The sequence below is a fragment of the Gopherus flavomarginatus genome, chromosome 2, assembly GCF_025201925.1.
Source record: "Gopherus flavomarginatus isolate rGopFla2 chromosome 2, rGopFla2.mat.asm, whole genome shotgun sequence".
NCBI classification, from domain to species: domain Eukaryota; kingdom Metazoa; phylum Chordata; order Testudines; family Testudinidae; genus Gopherus; species Gopherus flavomarginatus.
Window position 1 is genome coordinate 47,621,447 of NC_066618.1, and position 24,537 is coordinate 47,645,983.

Genomic DNA, 24,537 nt, shown 5'->3' on the forward strand with positions numbered 1-24,537 from the left:
CTGGGAAGCCACATGGTTCAGCGGGCAGGCCACAAAGACCTAGGTTCTATTTCTAGGTCTATCACTAATGTGATATGACCTTGAGCAACACACTTAACCTGCCTGTATCTCACATTCTCCACCTGAAAGATGGGGATAATTATATTTACCTACTTTTGTTAAGTACTGATGGAAAAAGTGATGTGCATTTATTTTTTCAGCTTATGAACCCAGCCCTAGATTCCTTCTTAGGCAAAGCTCCTATTGAAATCAATAGAAGATTTACCTGAGTAGAGAATGCAGGATCAAGCTCAAGGAATTTCAGTTGTCAATTCCATGGCACTAGTCACATTAAAATACACACAAGCCCAGTGAAAATATACATAAGCAAGACTGCAAATGACACTGTTGTGAGCCAGTATGTTTATGGAAATAGCCATCTCACTGAACAAGACAAAAAACAAAAACAAAAAATCCACCAACCAAAGAGACACACACACCTCCTACAACAAAACTCCAAATAAATTCTGGTCAGCCGCTGGGAGCATGAAGCTACTCAGAAGCTGAGAGCTCATTCTATCATCAGACCATCCACAGTACGGTTCCCCACAGAACTGTGCATCTCTGCTGCTCAATCAATGAAAAAACTGAGTAACTGGTAAGCTATGGTGTTCCATGAGCATATGAATTGGATTGTGCCCTTTATTCTTGAACTTTTTGTTTTACAGTCTGTTACATTTGTATCAGATAATGTCATAGTGAAGAAACACATAGTTTATGGGATTTTTGCCATATTAAATACATTTTGAATGCTTTAAATATATGCAGTTATAGTCTAATCCAGAGGCTCAGATCCCAATTATTATAGAAGAACACTGGTCTGAGGTTATAGAAAAAATACTGAAGGATGTGATACTGTATCTAACAAATAACGTGTGTTCAGGTAACTAAAGACTATCATGAATGTAATCCCAAGGGCGCAGAGTTAAAGTTGCGTGTACATCTGTGATGTTGGCATGTCCTTATTTTTGAGAGTTTAAACAAGAAGTCATTCACTCTAATTTAAGGTTTCACGCCTGGTAATACATTTTAAAGTTGTAGAAGGTCTCTTTCTATAAGTCTATAATATATAACTAAACTATTGTTGTATGTAAAATAAATAAGGTTTTTAAAATGTTTAAGAAGCTTCATTTAAGGACCCTGGCAGCGTGAGTGCCACAGAAAATCAGCTCGCGTGCCGTGTTCAGAACGTGCGCCATAGGTTGCCTATCCCTGTGCTATATATTTTACACATATCAAAAGTACCACAAATCAATATTTGAACAGTCCATCCTTCCTTCAAAAATGAAGTAGGATGGAAGAGTAAAGACTTTTTGCCTTGAAGATTTGTTATTTAATTGGTATTTGGTAATTTGGTATTTAATCATCACACACATTTTCTACCATTCTTATGGGGAACTGGCTCACTAGCTTTATTAGTACATGTTAAAGAAATGAAGGGCCTGTTGCTACAAGATGCACTTCCAACCATGATGGCAAACTATGTCTCTCTGTCCATGTTAGCTAATTCTATCCCAACGTGATAAGCCCATATAGCCCTGAAACTGTACAAAGTTATACAGAATTTTAAAACACCACTGTTCTTTTATATTTTCAAAACACTGTATACACACTAACTAGATGACCAATTGATAATATTCATGTACATAATTATCCCCATTTCAGAGATAGAGAAGACCAGAGGTGCTGGAACAATTTGTATAGTGGGAGTGCTGAGAGCCATTGAATCAAACTGTAAATCTTTATAGGATGGAAACCACTTCAAGCCAAGGGTGCGGTAGCACCCCTAGTTTCAGCACCTATGGAAAAGACTAAGACAGAGAAATAAAGTAGCTTCACCAAGGTTACCCAGCAGATCAGTAACAGAATAAGGATAATAACTCAACTGTTCCTGGCCCACAGTCCCATGCTTTGTCTACTAAACCATGCTGTTGTTAGTGACCCAAACTCAGCTTTGTTTCTGTTTTAGAAGACAGAGGGGGAAACCACAGATGAAAGATACCATCAGTAGACTGCACACCTTTGAAATAGAGGTTAAATATAATTTCCCCAAAGTGCTCTAAAACACTCATTTTCTGCAATTTCTCCTACAAGCAATATGTTTACAAAGTGCTTGTGCTGCTCTTCACAAGTACTGAAAAGACTTTCCATTATTTTGTCACTGTAAATTGGCAAAACTGTGTCCTAATGCTTCAAATTGGCAATAAGCAATCCCTTTACAAGATGACAGTTATAGTCTGAGTTATTTTGGAGAGAAATATTCAAAACTAAACTCAGATATAATCAACATTCTGGACCTACCTTGCTAAAGCCCCACATAAAATGTGTCCGTTCTGGATCTGGTAAACTGGAGAAGAAGCAAAACAAAACTTTTACAGATGTAATTATAACTTCGTGCTTTTGAAGATTACCACAATTTCCTTCAGACTAAATACAATAAAATTTATTTTCAAAATTCCAACATCTCTTTGTAGAAAGAATATAACCACTTATAGAGTAACATCACTTTCTTCATAGCTTTCAGTATTCTAATTAGTAACAGATCATTATTGCAGAATATTTATATCCTGAAGCTACATAAATGCTGAGGTATTAATAAAAAACAAATGACAGAGTCTGAGACACACGAGCCTGTTAAAGATTTTCTATTCATTTAGAGCCCAAATAGCACAATGGAGTGTTGCTGTAAATGGCTCAAAATCCACAAGGGGGCCCTCTATACCTTTTTCACTTCATAGTGTTCTGAGCTCCCTGATGACTCTGCATATTAAATCAGGGAAGTGGGGAAAGGAACCTATTTAGGGCATGTCCTCACACAATGTGGCTCCATTGAGCCACAATCTCATAAAGGAAGAAGAATGCAGAGAAGGCGGCTACATCCACAGCTCATTGCATACCTTTTGTTAGTAGCCCTGGCTTGCCACAGGGTGAGGCTGATGATTGTATCCTTTAGCTCTATAATGTTGGGATTAATTTGCAGAGAGAGAAAAGCCTCTTTTTAAAAAAAAATTTTTTTTTTACCACAGACTTCATTCTGTACTCGAAAATTTGGCCATTATCCAATTTTTCTTACATATTATAGGAGAACAGCCAGATGCTCGCTGTGCTAGGCACATTTGGATTGACCTGGAGAATTACTACTGTATAAGGTGCATTTCAGTAAGTGCTTAAATACAGAGTTAAAAATGAACATTCTGTATTTTGTGAAAACAAAATTTATAAGTTGCCAAAATGCCTACGTGTTTTAGGGGGGATATGTTCTCCCTCACATGCCCCAGGAAACCCAAAAGCTCCAAAATATCCGATTCCAGATAAAGAGAGGATACAGTAGATAACTTCCAGGACTTCTGACATCTCATATAGAAAGAGTCCATTAACAGCTATAAACATTCCAATGAAAACCTTAAGCTTAGTCTGTGTGGCAACAGCAGCCATTGGAGAAAATGAAGCAACTAGGAAGATAAACTCCTTTCCCCACTCCTGATAAGCATGCTGATGCGTCTGCACTAGTTGCAAGTAAGCAAACAATCTTGTAGGCACCCAAAATAAGGCACTGTGCATTAACCAGTTTCAATTATAAAGGTGGAGATATAAAGATTAGCCATCCAGAAATCTGAACAGATGGCTCACATTCTATTTGGCATTATGATAGCAGAAAGCTACAACACTTACCAATCTAAGCTAAGAACACTGGTGAAGGTGGTATCATCGTACACAGACAGCATATATATTTCATCTATTATTACATGTAATTGATATCTATAGAAATAAATAAATATGTTAGAGAAATATTTAAAAGTCAAAGCTTTAATAAATTTCCATGTATGAATTACCACAATTATTTCCTATTTATAATTATACTCACCCTACAGAAGTTTTACTCAAAATATCAATTCTTATTAAAGATTACAAGGTTCAGTTTAAGCACTTACATATTACCAACATCTATTTTTATATAAATCTGTACTTCCCAGCAGAACTAGGTGCAAGCATATCTAAAATAAAATTCTACTGAGTGCTAAGAATGTTTCTGCAGGACAGATATAGTTCCCCAGAACCAATTATTTAAAAACTAAAACACAAAATGCAGCAACATATTGTAGTTTACCATGCAGAACTTATTGCAACAAGACATGAATCTGGGTGCAGTTCTGTTAGACAAGTGCACGGCGAGTTTTATTTAATATATATTCCCTATTATTGTCCCAAAGTTAAAGCCACAAATACACAGCAAGTTGAGTGATTATACTTGAAACCAGCATGCTTTGGGTATATTCAGAAATATAGAATCAATGGCAGGATGCTCTTCAACACCCAAGCAGTGCAGTATTCCAGTGTAACAGAACACTTCATTTTTAAATTTAAAAAAGAAAAATCAGTTTCAGAATACAAAAGTATTCTGTTTGAAAATTTAAGGCTTTTTTTTTTGTGTGTGTGTGGGGGAAATATTTCCCCCCTCTCCAAAATGCAATTTTACTATTGACTTTAGAAGACTGTTGCATCCTGAAGTCTGTGAGTCTTGCTGCAAATAAATACATTTGCAGTAGGGCTGTTGCTTAATCGCAGTTAACTCATACAATTGAAAATTAATCGCAATAAATCACAGTTTAAGTCGCATTGTTAAACAGTAGAATCCCAATTAAAATGTATTTAATATTTTTGGATGTTTTTATACATTTTAAAATATATTGATTTCAATTACAACACAGAATACAAAGTGTACATTGCTCACATTATATTAATAGAATATTAGTTGATTAATATTTGCATTGTAAAAATGATAAAATAGTGTTTTTCTATTAACCTCATACAAAGTACTGTAGTGCAATCTCTTTATCTTAAAAGTGTAATCTACAAATACAGATTTTTTGTTACATAACTGCACTCCAAAACAAAACAATGCAAAATTTTAGAGCCTACAAGTCCACTCAGTCCTACTTCTCATTCAGCCAATTGCTAAGACAAACAAGTTTGTTTACATTTACGGGAGATAATGCTGCCCACTTCTTATGTATAATGTTACCAGAAAGTGAGAAAAGGCATTTGCATGGGACTTTTGTAGCTGGCATTGCAAGGTATTTACGTGCCAGATAAGCTAAATATTCATATGCCCCTTCATGCTTTGGCCACCATTCCAGAGGACATGCTTTCATGCTGATGATGCTCATTAAAAAAATAATATGTTAATTAAATTTCTGACTGAACTTCTTGGGGGAGAACTGTATGTCTCCAGTTCTATTTTACCCACATTCTGCCATATATTTCATGTTATAGCAGTCTCAGATGATGACCCAGCACGTGCTGTTCATTTTAAAAACACTTTTACTGCAGATTTCACAAAATGCAAAGAAGGTACCAATGTGAGATTTCTAAAGATAGCTACAGCACTCAACCCAAGGTTTAAGAATCTGAAGTGCCGTGCAAAATCTGAGAGGGATGAGGTGTGGAGCATGCTTTCAGAAGTCTTAAAAGAGTAACACTCCGATGTGGAAACTACAGAACTCAAACCACCAAAAAGAAAATCAAGCTTCTGGTGGTGACACTTGACTCAGATGATGAAAATGAACATGCGTTGGTCTGCACTGCTTTGGATTGTTACCGAGCAGAACCCGTCATCAGCATGGACGCATGTCCTCTCGAATGGTGGCTGAAGCATGAAGGGAAATATGAATCTTTAGTGCATCTGGCATGAAAATATCTCGCGACACCAGCTAGAACAGCACTATGAGAATACCTATTCTCATTTTCAGGTGACAATGTGAACAAGAAGCGGGCAGCATTATCTCTTACAAATGTAAACAAACTTATCTGTCTGAGCAATTGGCTGAACAAGAAATAAGACTGAATGAACTTGTAGGCTCTCAAGTTTTACATTGTTTCATTTCTGAATGCAGGTGTTTTTTTTGCACATAATTTGACATTTGTAAGTTCAACTTTCATGATAAAGAGACTGCACTACAGTACTTGTATTAGGTGAATTGAAAAATACTATTTCTTTTGTTTTTTACAGGGCAAATATTTGTAATAAAAATAAATATAAAGTGCACACTGTACACTTCGTATTCTGTGTTGTAACTGAAATCAGTACATTTGAAAAAATGTAGAAAGCATCAAAAATATTTATATAAATGGTATTATATTATTTAACAGTGCAATTAATCACATAATTTTTTAATCACACGATTAATAGCGATTAATTTTTTTTTAATCGTTTGACAGCCCTAATTTGCAATATTCAGCTTTGACAATTGACAAGTTCCGAGAACTCTAACTGCCACAATTGTTTCCATGGAAAGAAAACTAGATCATCAGAAGTTACAGTTTTTTTATGTTAATTTGCTTCAAAAGTGAAAATAATTTTACAAACAGGATATTTTTGGTATGTACTGATCAATGCATACCAACCAGTTATATTTTAGATCATCAGAAATTTGCTTCTGCTCTAGAAACTAATAGCAGAAGGACAAATTTTGCAGTCCTTATTTGGCAAAACTCCTAATGATATTACACTGAATTTGAATGCATAAAAAATTGCAAAGGCTAAATGTGGCAAATGCTCCCCCATCCAGGCTTCAGGAGATTTAGATCCTAGAATATGAACTCTGAGTCAGAAGACGAATAAAAGCAAAACAGAAAATACTTTCTTTTTTGGGGGTCTTCCTTCTCTGAGGAAGAGTAAATTGACTTATAAATCTTAAACTAGGTAAATATAGAGGATATCTTGATACCTGGAACCTTCCCTAGCCAATTAGATACCTTTGTCACAAGGCCAATTTTATAATGTTATTTTGGTAATTTTTCAAATGAAAGTTCTATCCAAATTATACACTCTCGCTCCTAAAGACTTTGATAATTACCAGTTTTCATTTTTTTGACATATGCATTAAACACAAAAACAATGCTATGCATACAAGAAAGCTTTTTGTTTATTTGCACAAAGAGCTAACTCTCAGCATAGGGCTATTCATTCAGAAATAGCATCTTGGGTCCCACTTTAAGTAATTTCACTTTTAAATTTCCCCAGAAATGCCGCATAGAAAGGATAATAAACTCTACAAGGAACCACCCCTCCCACAGGTCATATGCCCAATGGAACAAAATAAGATTTACCAAAGGTGATTTTTATAACTAGCATATTGCATCATGGAAATTAAATCCCAAACAAATAGCGCTAGGACTCAAACCTGTGCGCAAACTCTAGACATTCTTTCAGTAACTGTGCTGGGTAAATGTCCCCTAATGGATTGTGAGGGTTGATCAGGATTAATGCTCTGACTCGGATGCCCTGAAAAAAGAAAAACTGATAGTCGGAGACGCCAACATGACGTCAAACAAATGACTAGCGAGACTATAAAGCTGCTATCCCTTCAATAAAAAGTTATTAAATATTACTTGATTGCACATGAGCACATATGATCCTTCTTTAATAATAAACCACTAAAAGACAAGGAAGATTTGGCTACACAACTTGTTCTCTAGTTTACCCAACCTTTTCAGTTAATAGCATCAAAGAAATATATCAAATAATTTACTGGCAAATGGAAATCGAGCTAGCCCTAGTTCCATAAAAATATGAATGCCAACAGGCAGGATTATAATACAGTATGGACCAAATTCTGCTCTCATTTACACTTCTAGAATCGCTCCATGGAGTTCAGCGGTGTTACTAAGGATACAGACTGACATGACAGAGCAGAATTCGGACCTTCATAGCTCACAACCAGTTCGAGTAAATTTTTTTAACTTATTGCCTTACAAAATTAAGAGCATCTAAGGCAGTAGAAGTATGAAATTTAAGTTTCTTGGTGTCCTAAGAGGAATTTAGAAAAGTTAAAACAAACACTGAAGTAAATAATTACTTATATCCAACTGTCTTGCTCAACCATGGAGGAAAGTACATTTGAAATAGAACTCTGCATAGATTAGTTTTCTCTCCTCCAATTATAAAAGGCTGTAAATACTGTGTAGAGAAAAGAATTCCACACAAATTCAGTTATACAACTAGGAACACACAACTTAATGCTCTTTTTATGTTATATTTTTACACAGTGTGTAGTGGGACACTCAGGAAAAACTCATCCATTGTATACTAATGCAATATGTACTAATTAACACACACATTTAACATATTCTCTATCTAACAAAAAGTTTTATATTGCATACATAGCCAATTACTACAATGATTATAGCACGAAATATAAATTGTTATATTCAAGCGCTATGTCAACAGGAGGAATTGTCATCCACTAATTGATGTACAGGATAAATTTGGAATTATGCCACACTTCTATTTTGAGTTTATTCCATTTAGTTTTTAGAGAACTGGCTCTGCTGAGGATTTTTCTCACCCCTCTCGAACCTTCAAAGGAGGGCAATTATTTTTAAGGGCAAAACTCCAAGGAACTTCTATCACATCTGAGACTAAAAACAAAGAGGAAAATGTATTTTTGGTTGTGAGGGAACATTGAAATCTATTCTCCCCTTGATATATGTAATTTACATTAACATTAATAGGAGTTATGAGCATGAACTGAATTAGGAATAAATAAAGCCTTCCAGTAACAATTGTCCCAAAGCAGCAGTTATTTGTAATATTATTCTTGAAAACAGTTTCAATTTTATAAGGATTGAATCATACAGATCTTTAAAAGTTAAAGTTCATTAAATGAAAAGCTTTCAAATAAAAATTGAACATGCAAGATCAAAATTGCCTCTAAGATACAACATTAACAATTTTCCATTGATTTTATGGGACTTTTGGACTAAGTTTGGGCCAAATCCTACAATCTTTACTGTCTAAAAGGGAAAGATCCTTGTCATAATAAATTAACAACTAAAACTTCCCCTTGCTCCCTTCAAAATGTATGATTCCAGTGCACTTTAAGTACCCTTCCACACAAAAAGCAGTGTCCTATTCAAGTCCTGATTTTTACAGCTATTTCTGTGTATGGGAATGAGGGAATTGTAGATAGTACACTGAAGTGTTATAATTTGAAGGGTAGTTAATGTAAAATTTAAGACTTTAAAATATTGTAACATAAGATTAATTAGCAGACGTTGTATAAAATTGCATTCAAGCTACTACAAAGCCCTTGATATTTAGTCATTCAGATCATTAAACTGAATATTTCCAATACTGTACTTTTTGTTAAAGAGAGAGACAATTTCATGTGCTAGAACAACCATAGGGATTACTTAAATAACATTTCAATATTTTAAGAAACTCTAAGACAAAACCCAGGGTATGTCTAATACATAGATAATATACATGTTGGAATGTTACTCTTAAGGGACCATGTTCTCAGTTTAAGTGACAGAACCTCTTAAATTCACCTTGTGGTCCCTTAGTTTTGCTTAATCTGCTTGCGTTATGATACTACCAGAAACACTGATCGGTGACTGTATTAATATAGCAAAACTTGTGGCAACAGCTAACACAGGGATGTTAGCTGAAGCGTCTTTGTTAGGATCTGGTACTACTGCACCTACGTGGTGAACCTAAGCCCCAGTTATAGTTTCTTTCTACAACTTAACTTGGACAGCTTCAATACAAATAAAGTGGAAGTGTCCATCTCGGTATCACCAAAAATGCTTTTTCCCAGTGGCCACTTAATACAGAGAAAGTTAACTGTGGAAAATAAGTCTTGTGAAGACAGAGATTTCACTGGTCATTGATGCAAGTGGATCAATATAGGAAGCAGATAGTCAAAAATATTAACAGAGACTGTGTTTAAGTTTACTACAAATTAAAAAAAAATAAAATTATCTATTTTAAACTGTAACATGCCCACAGCTTGAGATAGATGCTGAAACTGATTAAATAAGTGTTTCATGTATATAGAAGTTAAGCTAGCAACTCTCAGTAGGTTGTTTAATTCTGTTTGTAAGACATTTACTATAAAGAGATACAAATGTTTTGCAGTTTTATTTGTAGGCTTTACTGTTGATCGTTTGCAATACTCTCTTCGAAATGTAAACATTTTCTTCCCTACTGCAACTAGTCTTTTACCTTTTATTAAACCTTACTTTTCACCCTGTGTTAATTAGAAAACACAGAACAGTAACTCCACTTAGTTTACTTTCTTGTTATGAAACCAGTATTACTAATGCTACTGCCACAGCTCTGGTAACAAGATTTGCTAGTTATCGTGTGTTCCCTCTTCTGGATGACTGAGCAAAACACCGCAAACAGGTTCAATATAAATATACTTTCATGTTTTTTCTATGAATGTGTGGATTTAAATAAATACAGGTATTTAGAATTTAAAGTATATTTCCTACCAGATAATTTTAAAAAGTGTGTTGCATTTTGACCAAAAGTAAGTAACAAGCAGTGGCAAAATGTAATAGACTATCACAAAATAAACATATGAAACAGAACAGGATGAAAGAAATCCAGAGTATAAGACAAACTGTGCAACCATGTTGAAGTCATTCAAGCAAGAATGCTTAAAATAAGACAATTTAATATAACTTCAACAGAAAACTAAGACAGTATTTTTGGCAAAATCCTTAAAAGATAACTTTCTGCAAGGAGTCTTCCCTTGTTTTTTTTGTTGTTGCATTCCCTATCATCAAGGCCATGTTTCATGGTTCCCAATCCTCTTGGCTAGGTGGAACTTGACAAGACTCCCTTCAGAATCTGACAAGACTTTTTTTTTTTTTTTTTAATTGAACAGGCCACTCAAGTAATGCTCATCCTCTTCTTAATGACCTGAATGTGTTGCCTTTACTACACTCCAAAGTTCTGTAAGACTAGTGAATGAGAAATTAAGTCTACAAAAACATACATTTTAAGACTCATTCTGTACAAAGTAGTATGATGCAGACTCAATACATTATCACACTGTCTGGTTTATATGGGAAATTTAAATATTTTTTGTTGCCAGAGTTGTGCGCATGCCTGTAATAGTTCATTAATTTAGACTTCTGGAAGATTTCAAGCAGCTGGGTATTAAGCCAGATAAAATAATGTTCCAATGTTGAGTGAAACTGAGTTATTAACACTGTACTTAGAGAAAACAAACACAGCTGGTCCTGGTGATCAGTTAATACCATTCCTACCTGTTCTTTAGCTCTCTGTAGGGCAGTCTCTAATTTTTCAACTGTTAATTGAAAAGGATGACTTTCTTCATCAGTCACCTATGCAAGACAAAACCAACAAAAAACAGTTAAGGAATCACTTCCAAATAATGCAAATATAATAGTAGTTAAAGTTTCTAAAATAATCCAGTCTAAATGGAAGGGAGCTTTAAAGAGGAGAGGGATGTATCCGGTATGTACTTGCAGAAGTGATTTCTGGAAGAAAGCAGTATCTGACTTTAGTTACTATTGCTCCCCTTACCTTCAAAGGGTATGTCTACATTCCAATTAAAAGCCCCTGCTTTGCCCATGCCAGCTGACTCGGACTTGCAGGGCTCAGACTAAGCGGCTGTCTAACTGCAGTATAGACATTCAGGATTGGGCTGCAGCCCAGGTTCTAGAACCCTGTGAGGTGGAAGGGTCCCAGAACTCAGGCTGCAACCTGACCATGAACCCCTACACTGCAATTAAACAGCCCTGCCAGGTGAGCTGTGGGCCAACTGTGGTTGTCTAATTGCAGCATAGACATACCCTAAGTGTGATTTCTGAATAGCATAGGAAAAGCAAGTTTTCAAAAACAATGGTGGAAGTAGGGAGGAGGAAAAACAAGCTAACAGGAACAAAACCAAGGTCCATCTCCAAATTCATAACCAAGAATAATCCTGTCCAAACATCAATAATTTTGTTTTTAAATGCTCTCTCTCTCTCTCTCAAGCAGTACATTTGGGTTCATTGGTGGGAAGGTGAAATACATATTCCAGGGCTAGAGAAAATAAACATTTACATGATGAATTTAACGCTTGTGAAAGGTGAAACTGCCAGTTCTGCAAAACTTATTCTGCATGTAAACAGAGCAGGTACTGGAGACAGCTGAGTACAAAGCTGATCACACCATCCTACCAATATGCTGCAACCTGAACAAGATAGTCTTCCTGTAAAGATGAGAGACTACGTGGGTGAGATCATGTTTTATTGGAACAATTTCTGCTGGTGAAAGAGAGACACTTATGAGTTTACACAGAGTCTAGAACTGAAGAAGAGCTATATGTAAGCTCAAAAGTTTCTCTCTTTTACCAACATAAGCTGGTTAAATAAAAGATAAGACCTCATCTACCTTGTCTTTCAAATATCCTGGACCAACACAGCTACAATACTCCAAACATCAAAAGATAAGTGGCTAGTTCAGTTTCCATGCCTGCTTTAATCTGTGGTCTTTTGTTGCTTTTGATGCTCCCTGTGAAACTGTCATTCAAATTCTTTAACATACATTTTTGTACGTACATATAATACAGTCTTTAATAAACTGAAGTTTTACCTCACTGAACAAGGGCACATGGACAGGTTGTATTCCACCATACAGCCAGGTTTTTGAATTTATTCCACCATAATATGGAGTAGGAATAAGGTACCCATCTAAACCAAAAATGCAAATAAGAGGTAATATTAAATATTCTCATCAATTACGTCACTATACATTAACAGACTGAATCTGTTGTTTCCAAGAGATCTATATCCAATCTATTCTCACCACCTACTTTGCACCCTAAAGTGAATGGCTATGAATACCCAGCATAAAGCAATTTGTTCATTTGCTGAGTCATATTCTGCTTTTTTCCTTTGCATTTTTAGTTCAATATCTATTTTGACAACCACCTATGAAGCATAAGTTGAAGTTGACTTGACCCACTGAGTGTTTCTTTAATATCAAAAGTGGCATACGACTAGTGTGCTTAAATTATCGTTTTGTTAAATATTCAAATGTTGCCATCTTTTCTTCAGGTAAATGCTGTGAATCTTACTTACTTTTTCTGTGTTATACTCAGCTGCCAGTATCCCACATGTTATAATGCTCATTTGATCTTTTACACAATATAGAGGTTTTTACTTCACCATTCACTGTGGTATCTAAGTATCTTAGCTGTGAATTGCCAGATACAATACAGTCACTTCCCTTTCAAATGGATGTTCTTGCTTTTCAATCCTTTAAGATAGCTCCTTCCATGCAGCTCCCTTATTATTTAAGTTTTTATTGCTGTCATGATGTTCTACACTCAGAACTTTACAACCAGTGGTTTGAAACATACACATGGCCACTGGGTTGATTCCAAGATTTGCATTCTCTCCTCCCTCTCCCCACCCTCATTTAGGTGCTGCAATGATATAAGCAGATCTTCTATTCCTTGTATCCTACTTATTCCTACGTACTGCAGTATTTCCAGGGTAGCATATTCATATTATTTAATTTATATCTGTTTTTAGCTTTTGCATTCAATATTTTTTGTGTTTCATGTAAACAAAGTTTAGAAGTAACTTTTGTCAATTTGATTAATCTGTATACTACTATTTCTTTTAACACTGTAAACTTACATTTCCATACATTTTCAGAATATTCAGCAACAGTGCTTGTCCCCAAAGTTTACATCTTATAGGTTCCAGAGAGGGGTACTCTCACTCTAACAGAGAGGAGGAGGCTGGCAGGTGTTCGCTGTGAGGGCTCTGAGACTCTGGAATTTGCTCTCTCCCATTATCCAAATTTTAGCCCAGATTTTGTGATCTTTCAGGCATAGTGAAAGAGATGTTTGACAGGGATTTCGGAGAGGACTAAGGATATGCTTTCTGCAATAATGAAGCGGTGAAAACGATTCTCTGTAGGTGGCTAGTTGGATTTCTATTGGAATTATTATTTTAATGCTTCTGGGATTTTTGTAATTAATGTGTCAGGGTAACTAGAGCCTTGGATAGGTGTCTTTTATCACTTTTAAGATAAATACAATAAATAAATGCAAAGGCTACTTAATGCCACTGTGGATGACACACATTCATTAAGTTACAAAAAAAAATAAAAAATGAAATTCACCTGTATATATAATGCTTTCAGATTAAGAACATTTATTTTTCAGCTTACCTCCAGGATCACATAATACAGTTGAAAGGGTAGCAAAGACAGCACAACAGCCATTCATAACAACTATCTGAAACAAGTAGACAAAATGGTATCAACAGAACTACCAACACCTTTGTGACTGGTTAGAAGGTAATACTTAGAAAAGTAAAGAAGACTGGATTTGATAAGAACTTTATTAAAAAGCAACCATTATTGTAAAGCAAGATTCTGATCTTGCAAACTAGAGTGTTATATATGATATCCAAGTTGGTTGTGCTGCTAAAGTTAAGGTTTTTTAATGGATTTCATTGTAAACCCCAGCTTCACAGTTCGTAATATTTTGAAAATAAATTAAAAAATATAAAAGTGGTTTGCACTCCTGGTTTAAAAAAAGTCAACAGCCTTCTAAATGGAACCTGCATGCACATCACACATGGGCAGCAGCACTGAGGCCTAAAGTTGGGTTTAGAGGAAAGATTTATGAGCACTCTCTGTTTGGAAAGTTTTTTTTTCCAAAATGTGCAGTCCTGCAATAATGCCTCCTTTCCAACAGTCCAGAGGCTCAGTGGTGCTGTGTGTGAGAAAGAAAGAGGTGAAGATACAGAAAGCTCCTTCAACCTCCAAAAAGCTGGAGGTGGGTTAACTGAGGCATCACAAGTGCTACACACCTACTATCCAGAGATGGACAGAAAAGTCTTGATATATTGTTGCCTACAATATCAGAGCCCAGAAGTAAATGAAGCTTTTATCAGCCATATCTTATTACTGTGTATATGCCACTCCCAGCTAAAGTCAATAAGAGTTTTACGTAATAACCACTGGCAGAATTTTAGTGCTCATTTTGTTATACATAAATACACAAGCTATTACTCTACATGTGAAACCTATGCAAATGATTTGGGGAAGACAACCACTTCCCTCCTATCCTAGTCATAGTCTCCACACACAATTTTTCCATGGCAGTAAAGGGGGTGGGAAGAACACAACCATAACTCCCTAACCCCTTCAGAACCCAACCTACAGTTTTCCTCCTCATGGTTATAGCTCCTCTCTGCAACATAAATCTGGAGCATATGGGCCCTAGAACTTTATGAATTTAAGATCAGTTAAGGGTCAAAGAACAACAGCATAAGTTCTTCATACTAAGTGGGTTTGCACCTAGTTTCATGTGTTGTTTGCAATCCAGAACATTTTAAATTTGATAAGACATCTGGAAATGCTTTTATAATATCTCCTAAAAGATAAGCAAATCGGTACAGAAAATATCTATAGCTAAAAAAACCAAGATGCAGAGATGAAGCACTAGTTTCTTACATGCTCTGGATTCAGTGCTTTTGGAGCTTTGGCATACTCAGTGAGAAATTTGGCAATTTCTTCTCTGAAGCTGAAATGCAAAATTAAAACACTTTGCATTACATAATTCTTCTTACAAAAAGATCAAAATACACAGAATAGACTTTATCTAGAATAGGACAAATAACATGATACACTTTTACTCTTATGAAAGATGGACAAATTTTGGTTCCACTAAGTTCAGTCTCTGAAGATGTCTGGCTTGTTACAGTACTTGAGGTGGAGACATGCAGTGGGACAAAATGAACAGGCTGCTGTGAAGGACAGCCAGCAAATGTAGCTTTCACAGTCTAGGTTGCTATGGATAGGCTCTTTCCCACTATCTGGTGCAGAATTCTAATAAATGTGGATCAATTATGACAGGGGAAGCTAAACTGCGGTTTGTGAGCCTCATGCAGCTTTTTTACAGTTAAAATGCAGCTCACAGCGCCCCTTTCCCCCCAAATACCTGCCCCACAGCCCGCCCTGAGACCCCTCCACAGAGCGGGGCCAGGAGTGGAGCCCTGGGCAGCCAGGACCCAAGTCCTGCTGTGCTGGGCAGCTAGGAGTGGAGCCCTGGGCATGGGGCCGGGCAGCCAGACCTTGGACCCTGCCACATGGGGCAGGGCAGCCAGGACCCAAGTGCCGCCGCGCTGGGCAGCTAGGAGTGGACCACTGGGCACGGGCTAGCAGCCAAGGCCAGAGGAACCAGGCAGGAGCAGAGCCCCACCTAAAACCTGGGGGTGCTGCAGCATCTCCACAAACCCCTAGTTCCCAGCGCCTCACCCCCTCACTGCTGAGAGTCTCCCCCCCAGCAACCTGCCCAGAGACCCACTCTCCCGCTCCCCTGCAGTACTTGCCAGCCCCCTGCTGGCAGAAGCAGCCCTGCAAGCTGCCTTACGCTCTCACACCCTCAGCCAGCACCCCCCCCCACCCCCCCGCCAGACCAAAGTGGCAATTTTTTAAATTCTTATAGCACACATCTGAGCGGCAGCTCTGTGCTAATTGGGCCACATGCGGTCGCAGGTTGAGAACTGCTGGTCTAGGGGCATGAGCCCTGCAGGGGCTCAGGGCTTTAGGCCCACGGGGCATACATGCTGGTGCTGGGGGCTTCAGCAGAAGTAGGGCTGAAACCCCAAGACCTCCCTCCCTGCAGGGCAGAAGGCCCTAGCCCCATCACTCCACAGCAGGGCTGAAGCCCTGAGCTCCAGCAGGCATACCTAGCTCTCAAACATTTGAAGATTACTGTATGTGGCTTTGAGGGTCAGTAAGTTTGGCCACCCCAGAAATATGATATCTGTATGAAAAAATAACTAGAAAAAGCAGATGTATCTTTGCACGCACTCCACTGTTGGGACCTGGTTTTGGAAGGAACCCAAGAACTGGTGCAACAAAAAACGGTGAAATCTGAGTAAATTAAGATTATATTCTCAGGTGGGCCCCACTCAAGTCAATGGCAAAATTCCCACTGATATTTACAGGATCAGCATTCACCCTGATCCTGTCTCTGAAGAACACAGAGTTCTAGCTTAACTGTTCACTGCCAGAGTTTGCCTGTGAGAATTACTGCTACTAGCTGTGAAAGGACGTCCACAGCATTCTCCCCTGACTATATGCAAGGTATCATGCTCTTTTAGGGAGGGAGGTGGTAGGGTAAAGATCGTAGGAGCTGGAAAAAAAAAAAACAGGAAAGTAACTCTTGAAAACCAACAGGAAACAGAAAAACATCATCTTCAGAACAAGCAGCTAATATTAAACTGGGTATAAACCCCTGGGTCTGTAGATTAAATGAAACCACACCAAACTGTGAAAAGGAGGCAATATTTTAATAACTTCATACTTTTCAATGCCTTGTGGATCAGAATATTGCAAAAGGTGAGGTTCCAGATAGTTCATGTCAGGTCTTGTGAGCTGTTAACATAAAAAACAGAAAGACATAAAAAACATACTGTAGAAAAATATATTTTTACCTATGAGCTTGCGCTCTACTGAACCACATGACAATCTATGTAGTTACATAATACCATTCTGTAAAAATGGGGAGATGGAAAATCTTAATATTCAAGAGTTACATCCATCTTCCCAGTTCAAACTTCCATCTCTTTATCTGCAAGATGCTCATCAGCAGTTTCTTCAGATCAGAAAAAAGTTATTTATGGACTGTTCTGTCCTGGTTAAATCCAACACGTTGAGTGAAAATATACTAGTACTAATCCCAGAGATTCTATAAATACTGTTTGAGGACACACCCAAATCCCCACCATTTTCTTTCAATATTTACAGGAGGTGCAGCATTATTTTAAAAATTAAAAGGTCAGTTGTGTTTAAATTACCTTCTCAGCAGTGTTCCCTCTAATTTTTCCCACACGTGCGGAATGAATTTTGTTATGTGCACCAATGTGGAGATGATGTGTGACATGTCACCTTCATATTGGTGCACATAACAAAATTCATGTGGTGGGGCGCCGAGGGGTTCGGAGTGTGGGAGGGGGCTCAGGGCTGGGGTAGAAGGTTGGGGTGCAGGGATATGAGGGCTCTGGCTGAGGGTGCAGGCTTTGAGGGGGGCTGGGGATGAGGGGTTCAAGGCTGGGGCAGAGGGTTGGGGTGCATCGGGTGAAGACTCTGGCTGGGGCCAGGGATGAGGGGTTTGGGGCACAGAAGGGTGCTCCAGAGCTAAGGTGGGGAGAGAGGACTCTTCCCAGCTCTCTCTCCCCTTTGCAGCACCTGGGCTGGGTCCATGGGATAGGTGCCCCATCCCCAGCTATAGCAGGGCCAGGCTGGGGCTGACTTCAAGCCTCCCTTCCCCTAGACGCGACAAGTCCGGGGCTGAGTTGGGGCTGGGGGAGGGGCACCCCCATAGGTGCTGACTCCGTGGGCTGGAGCACCCACAGAGAAAAACTAGTGGGTGCTGCTGGCAGCCAAGTTCCCCTGTCCCTCCCAGCACCTCTTGCCTGCCGGTGGCCCCACTGACCAACTCCTCCCCTTCCCTCCCAGCGCCTCCTGCCTGCTGCGAACAGCTGCTTGGGGTACGAGGCAGGACGGGGGCGGAGTGGGAAGAGTTGGGGTAGGTGGGGACTTGGGGGAAGGGATGGAATGGGGGTGGGGCCTGGGAAGAGTCGAGCACCCCACAGCTAGAGAGGAAGTTGGAGCCTATAGTGTGCCCCTTGCTTGGCCAGTCACCTGGGCTGGTTCCCTGAGCGCCTGTGCGGCGCTAAATAGGCTGCTGTGCAGCCACACAGCTTACAGGGAACTTAGCTTCTCGGTTGGGAAGGAGATAATAATTTTACCTGGCACAGTTAAGAAATAGCCAAAGCAACTGGGTTAGATTTTTTTATTTTAAAATGTGAAGCTAGTCTGAAAGTGACTAATAAAAACAATGTGCAGTACTGTATTTACTGAGCCAAATACTTCCAGTTAAAATTTGCACAGTTCTCATGTTATTAAAAAAACATTTCCTCTCCCAAATTGTCAGGCATGCCAACTCACCTTGAGATCTACAAATCAAGCACTGACATCAGTAATAAAGATTCTGCAGAACAAACTGCATCCGTGCAATTTCAGTGACTTTTAGTAGGGGTGAACAAGTCATCTAAATGAAAGCATAAGCTGGCCCTACAACTGGAAATTAATTTTGCTGCTGTGTGACCCAAAATAAAATCTAGTTTATTCTTCCATAGCTGTGCTAGCTAAGCAGAGCTAATTGATTGGTTTTTTAAAATTACTTTCTCACTTAAAAAGGTGCCATTTTTATATTAGCATTTTTCAGATAATAGAAATTGCCTTTGTGCAGCACTGCAGCCTGACATCTGGATTGGTATACAAAAAATTACACTTTTTTTTATAGTTTTGCTTAAAATCAATCCATAATTCCAACATAAAGAATGCTGTCCATTCTAGGTAAGAGTTTTGGCTCCACCAGGAGAGAATCAAACCATATGATAGTGTACTCAGTAATTTCTCTCATAGGAAAAAAATAATCTCCAAACAATTGTTTTTGGATTAGAGAAGAGTACTTTAAATTATTTCTATTTTTAAAAAATCTGAATGACGTTGCTTAGGCAAATTTCAAAGAAAATGGTATTGGCCCTCAACCAGAGCCACACTTTTCATGGTTATATTACTCTGCTAAGTGTATCTGACTATAATATACGAATATTAAGTATAAAGCACAGTTGTTTAAAAAAGTTGTTTGTCATAACGCTATCAATTCACTAGAGATAATTAAAGGTATTATTTATTCTGTGCTAAATTATTCATCTGTAAAACATCACACCATTATTAAAATTCAACTGACCAGCTGCAATACCATTCTATAGGTCAAAATCCATAATTACAAATTATTCATATCCACTTACTCTTTCCTGTATTAAATCATAGCAAAGTTTGTTCTCACTTGTTCCCAAATTCAAAATGCCCTGAAAGAAAATTACAGATATTAAACAATTGAGGTCATCTAAAAATAATCCAGTTTGGATTCCCTTTGTCTTTATAAGAAGGGCCTGAAACATTTACTACCATATCTCCAGCTCAGTGGCCCAAACCTGTTAGTCAGAGCCCAATATGAAAAGATTGCCAGAGTTGAGCATAACTGTGACAGGCTATTTTATCAAATGCCTTGGGGTACTTGGTGCTTTTCTTAAAGACTCATCACCTGAAGCCAGGTGATTATGTGAGAATCTCAGTTTCATTTAAAATTAAAGTATGGTAAATTTCTAGTCCTCCTATTTGTGGAGAAAAGCTTGAAAATGTTACTCCTAAAGGCTCAAAAACGAAGGGGCAAATAAACAGAATCTCACATTTTATTTTTATAGCTTTCATGATTTTTAAGCTAACATCCTGTTTTTGATCAATTGTGGCGGACAACTGTGCCAAAGGCCCGACACATTTCACTCAGGTCTAGACAACAAGAAACCTTGTTTGTATCAGGAAAAACTACTAGCCTCTAGAAATGGGATCAAAGGAGCTGGAACTGTTGGCTTGCATCCAATTGTGCTCTGGCAAATGAATGCTCTCATGGTATAGATTATTCCTATCCCTGTAGGAATATAACGTCAAACAATACATAACATTGGTTGCTGGGGCAGGGAAGTGGTCTCATTATGCAATGTACCGCAGACATGCTCATGTTCTTCATGCACTGGGCAAACTGAGAGGCAGCAGCAGCAGCACCTCCTTGTTAAGGTGATTTCGGATCAGGGAATAACGTCATCATAGTATTACTGGCACAAACCAGCTTGAACCACCACGCCCAGACTGGCTCAGCAGCACCATCCTCTACAGGGATTAGACAATGCGTCTCCGTCTCCCCCTCCCGTCTTTACTCCTTCGTCACCCTGCAGTAGCCCAGTTTACACGAGGCTGTTTTAAAGTCCTGCGTAGGAATCTCGAGGAAACCTACACGCCGTGTTTAATCTGTAAGGAAAGCGGTGCCAGCATGCCCAGAGTGCCGGGGCTATGAACTGCCAAGCCTAGCGGTTCCAGGGCTGAGTCCTGGCACAAATTAAACACTGCCTGCACCCCACCTCCCCACCCCGCTCAACCACCGCAGGGGGCGGGAAGGAGGCTCCAGCTGGCAGGGTGCTACCTGGGACTCTGGAGCCCCGTGTTCAATGCTCTGCTCACCCCATCTTCCCCTGCGGTGTGAACATACCCGGGGTGCCGCGGTTCCCAGTGCGGGAAAGGGGGGGATAAGGCCACTGCAACCGCACGGGGCATTAACCCGTGCGGGGCTCTGATATCAGGGCGCTGGGGTCCCTGTCAGCAGCTCCCATGGATGGCTCGTTCCCTGCCTGCTTCCCCAACCCCCGCCCGCCTTCCGACCCCAGCCCCGGCACCTGCTCCAGGTTATTGTGCAGCGCCCATCCCCGTGGCGCGGGCCCCTTCGCCCTCTCCCCGGTCTGCTGCTCGGAGGGCCTGATGCCCCCAACCTGCGGGACCCCCCGGCCGCCGGGAGCGCGGCTCTGCCCTGCCGGCTCCTCTCACCCGCGGGTTGCGCTCCCGGTCGAAGGGGTCCGCGATGTACAAGTCGAAGCCTTTGTCCAGCAGGCCCCGGGCGCCGCTGGCGATGCGGGAGCCCCGGGCGGAGAGAGCCGCCACCCGGCCATTGCCGCCTGCGCCGCCGCTGCTCATCCTGCGGCCCTTCCGGAGCGAAGACAAAGGATGAAGGGAGCCAGGGGCAGAGGCGGCGGACGCAGGGAGGCGGTGCCTTCCAGGCCGGGATGCTGAGCGGGACAAGTCGCCCCGCCCCGTCCTCAGCGTGGCTGCGCCGACCCGGGGTGCCCTGAGGTGAGGACCGCCCCTCGCAGGCTCCGGCCCGGATTTCGCCTTTCCGGAAACTCAGGGGGAGCCGGCGGGCCTGAGGCCCCGGGAAAGCCCCAGTGCAGGGCCGGCGCTTCCATTTCGGCGACCTAGGCGGTAGGCTAGGGCGCCAGGATTTGAGGGGGGGGGCGGCATTTTGCCACCCTCGGCGGTGGGGGCGGGGGTCCTTCTGCGCTCCAGGTCTTCCGCGGCAATTCTGCGGCGGGTCCTTCATTCGCTCCGGGACCTGCCGCAGAATTGCTGCCGACGGGGAGCGCAGAAGGACCCCCGCCTAGGGCACCAAAAACCCTGGCGCCGCTCCTGCCCCCCTGCGCTAGCGGATCGCCGGGAGCCAGATCCTGTCCCCGAGGCTCGCCCGGGAGCCGGGCCTAGGGAGATCGCCTCGCCCTGAGCTGGTCCCGTGTGTGTGTCAAGCCCAGACGGTGTTGTGTCAGAACGGCCGGGGTTGGTTCTGATCTGCTATGTTAGGAGATTAAATACAGGCGTTGGAATCGCCTTTTAAATGAACTTCGCAGCATTATCAGTATTTCACAGTGACAGGAAATGTGCTTTCCGCCTTGTAGTGCAGCTAGGGAGACGTTAGCCCAGCGTCACAGATTCTCATTTCAGACCTGATGCAACAAACAGGAAGGACACAGCTTCCTGCACTAAGCGTTCGTCTACACCCAAACTTGGAAATAACGAAATGTTTAAATTCACACACTTAGTTATGGAATAAGTGTCTATTTTGATCCAGTTTCAGCAAAATCAAAATAGGTGAAGTCACTTAATCTGTTTTGCTTTACTCTTCTGCAAAATGCGAGTACTGTAATACTTATTTCAGCCAGGTGCTGTGAGAATTAGAGAGTCTAAGCTTAGGGCTTTGGAGCGGAGCCCAGAGCTGGAGTGCGGAGCAGCAGGTTTTTGCCTGAAGCTGGAGCAGAGCCGGAGCACAGCTCCAAAGCCCTGTCTAAACTTGAAGCTGCAGCTGTGCCCTTGTAGTGCTTTAGTGTAGACCTACCTGAAGGGGAGGGGTTCTCCCATGGGCATAGGTAATCCACCTTGGAAGAGGGACTAGCTAGGTCCGGGGAAGAATTCTAGACCTGCTACACTCATGCAGGCTAGCTGCATCATTCAGGAGTGTGGATTTTTCACACCCGTGAGTGACATAGCTGGGTCATCCTAACTTAGTGTAGACCACACCTGCCTTAGTTAATATTTGAATTATGCATTGGTTAGCTAAAGCATAATAAGTGCAGAGCAGACTATTCTCACTGCATTTTACCTAATATAGGGCTGATACAATGGTATTTTTGACATGGAGAAGAAAACCCTAGGATTCGGCTAGACCAAAACATGTTGGTTTTTTTAATCAATGCTTTAACCTTTGATTATCATCCTTATTACTGGTCTTAGAAAAAGAGTTCTGAACCTCCAGAACAGAGGAGTGGCTTAAAAGGTGGAGAGTCATTTGTCTATACAGAGATTTTACCTTCATATCTGCTGAGCCCCATGTATCAGAGAACAGGGTACCTGTTTATTTATTAAACTATTTTAACCCCTGCTTTTCCAGAATTAATTTGGAGATAGGTATCTCTGTGAGTCTGTCAGTGTCCATTGGGAGGCTGGATATGTGAGGAATGTCACACTGTCATGCCCAGGAGAAAAATTTAATGTGATGGAAGTTACAGAAGGGTTTACCAGAATTCAACAAGGCATAGATAGAAATAATTCCCCAAGGGTTCATGTATATTAGAGGATCACAAGATGTTGGTTTTGAGTGAAAATGTCCAGCAATGTGTTCTGTTGCTAATGTTGGTACTGGATGTACTGCTGACTGTTGCTTCTCCAGTGATAGTGAGGCTGCCTTGCCGCACTGTCTTTGATTTGTGCTTGTTTCTCTGTGCATAATAGCATACATGTCACAAGGCAAGCTTGGAGTGTTGATCACAGGCAGTGCTGCATGGAGCATCACGCAGAGCTGTCAGTCAGTATGAGACAAGGGGTGCACATTGCTGCACTTAGATGAGTAATTCTCCTGTGAGGCCACAGGGTGGAAGACAGACTTTCAATCTGTTTTAAACTACTTCTGTGTGTTTTTTTTTTAATTTCCTCTTTTTTTGCTAAGGAAATTTTCTTTTGTTAATGTTAGAATACTGGCTTGTTTTTTGACTGCTATCCAAATGGATGTCAGAGAAATTCTGTCCTTGCAGTTGTCTAAAAGTAACTTCTGAGTTGTTGGCAGCTAATAAAAACATACTGTGCACCAAGCAGCTTGCTGTAACTCTCTACTATCCAATCAAGGTCATGCTGTATTAGTTACATATTTTTACATAGTACTTGGAGACTACTGTGACTTCCTAGAAGTTCCTTGGAAATGTTATACAACTGCAGTGTGGGATTAGCTGCTATTAGATAACCACAGCACGGGATGGATCTCTTACACATAGCAGTGCTGTATGTCCTTGATTAACCTCCAAAAACATAGTAGAATTTAAAAACACAAATAGCTCGAATCCATTGAAAATCATCTAAGGTTTCTTGACCAATGCAGAGTGAACATGGGGAGAAAGTCACATTGGAACTATATTGCAGACAGGGACAAGATCCACATTTTACCCATCGTTCGTTTCCATTGTCAAATTTTTGAGGAGAATGGTACTTACTGGTTTAGGTACATGTATAACAAAACAGCTATTCTGCTGTGACCCAGTGAAAATTTACTTCTCACACAAGTTTTTATCTATGAAAAATGATTTTTTTAAAAACAGATTAAGGCCACACAGTCCTTGGTTGAATGACAGATTCCCTTACTGCTAAGATCATCAATATTCTGTAAAAGAAATAAATTAGAGATTCTGAACCACTCCCAGAATCCACTCTCCTAAAGTTAGACAGTGTTA

General features: G+C 40.1%; 1 protein-coding gene across 1 annotated transcript in view; it reads right to left on the minus strand.

Annotated features, from left to right (window-relative positions):
• LOC127044562 (1-aminocyclopropane-1-carboxylate synthase-like protein 1) overlaps positions 1 to 21,632 on the minus strand; it is a 34,821-nt gene extending 13,189 nt beyond the window's left edge. Inside the window, exons 1-10 of the mRNA XM_050939600.1 lie at positions 21,320 to 21,632; positions 19,693 to 19,752; positions 17,178 to 17,248; positions 15,320 to 15,389; positions 14,027 to 14,093; positions 12,437 to 12,534; positions 11,104 to 11,181; positions 7,224 to 7,324; positions 3,712 to 3,798; positions 2,341 to 2,386 (exon numbers count right to left, since the gene is read on the minus strand). Coding sequence (XP_050795557.1) covers positions 2,341 to 2,386; positions 3,712 to 3,798; positions 7,224 to 7,324; positions 11,104 to 11,181; positions 12,437 to 12,534; positions 14,027 to 14,093; positions 15,320 to 15,389; positions 17,178 to 17,248; positions 19,693 to 19,752; positions 21,320 to 21,466 — 825 coding nt within the window. The 5' untranslated portion in view covers positions 21,467 to 21,632. The remainder of the gene's footprint in view (positions 1 to 2,340; positions 2,387 to 3,711; positions 3,799 to 7,223; positions 7,325 to 11,103; positions 11,182 to 12,436; positions 12,535 to 14,026; positions 14,094 to 15,319; positions 15,390 to 17,177; positions 17,249 to 19,692; positions 19,753 to 21,319) is intronic.
• Between the last annotated feature and the right edge of the window lie 2,905 nt (positions 21,633 to 24,537).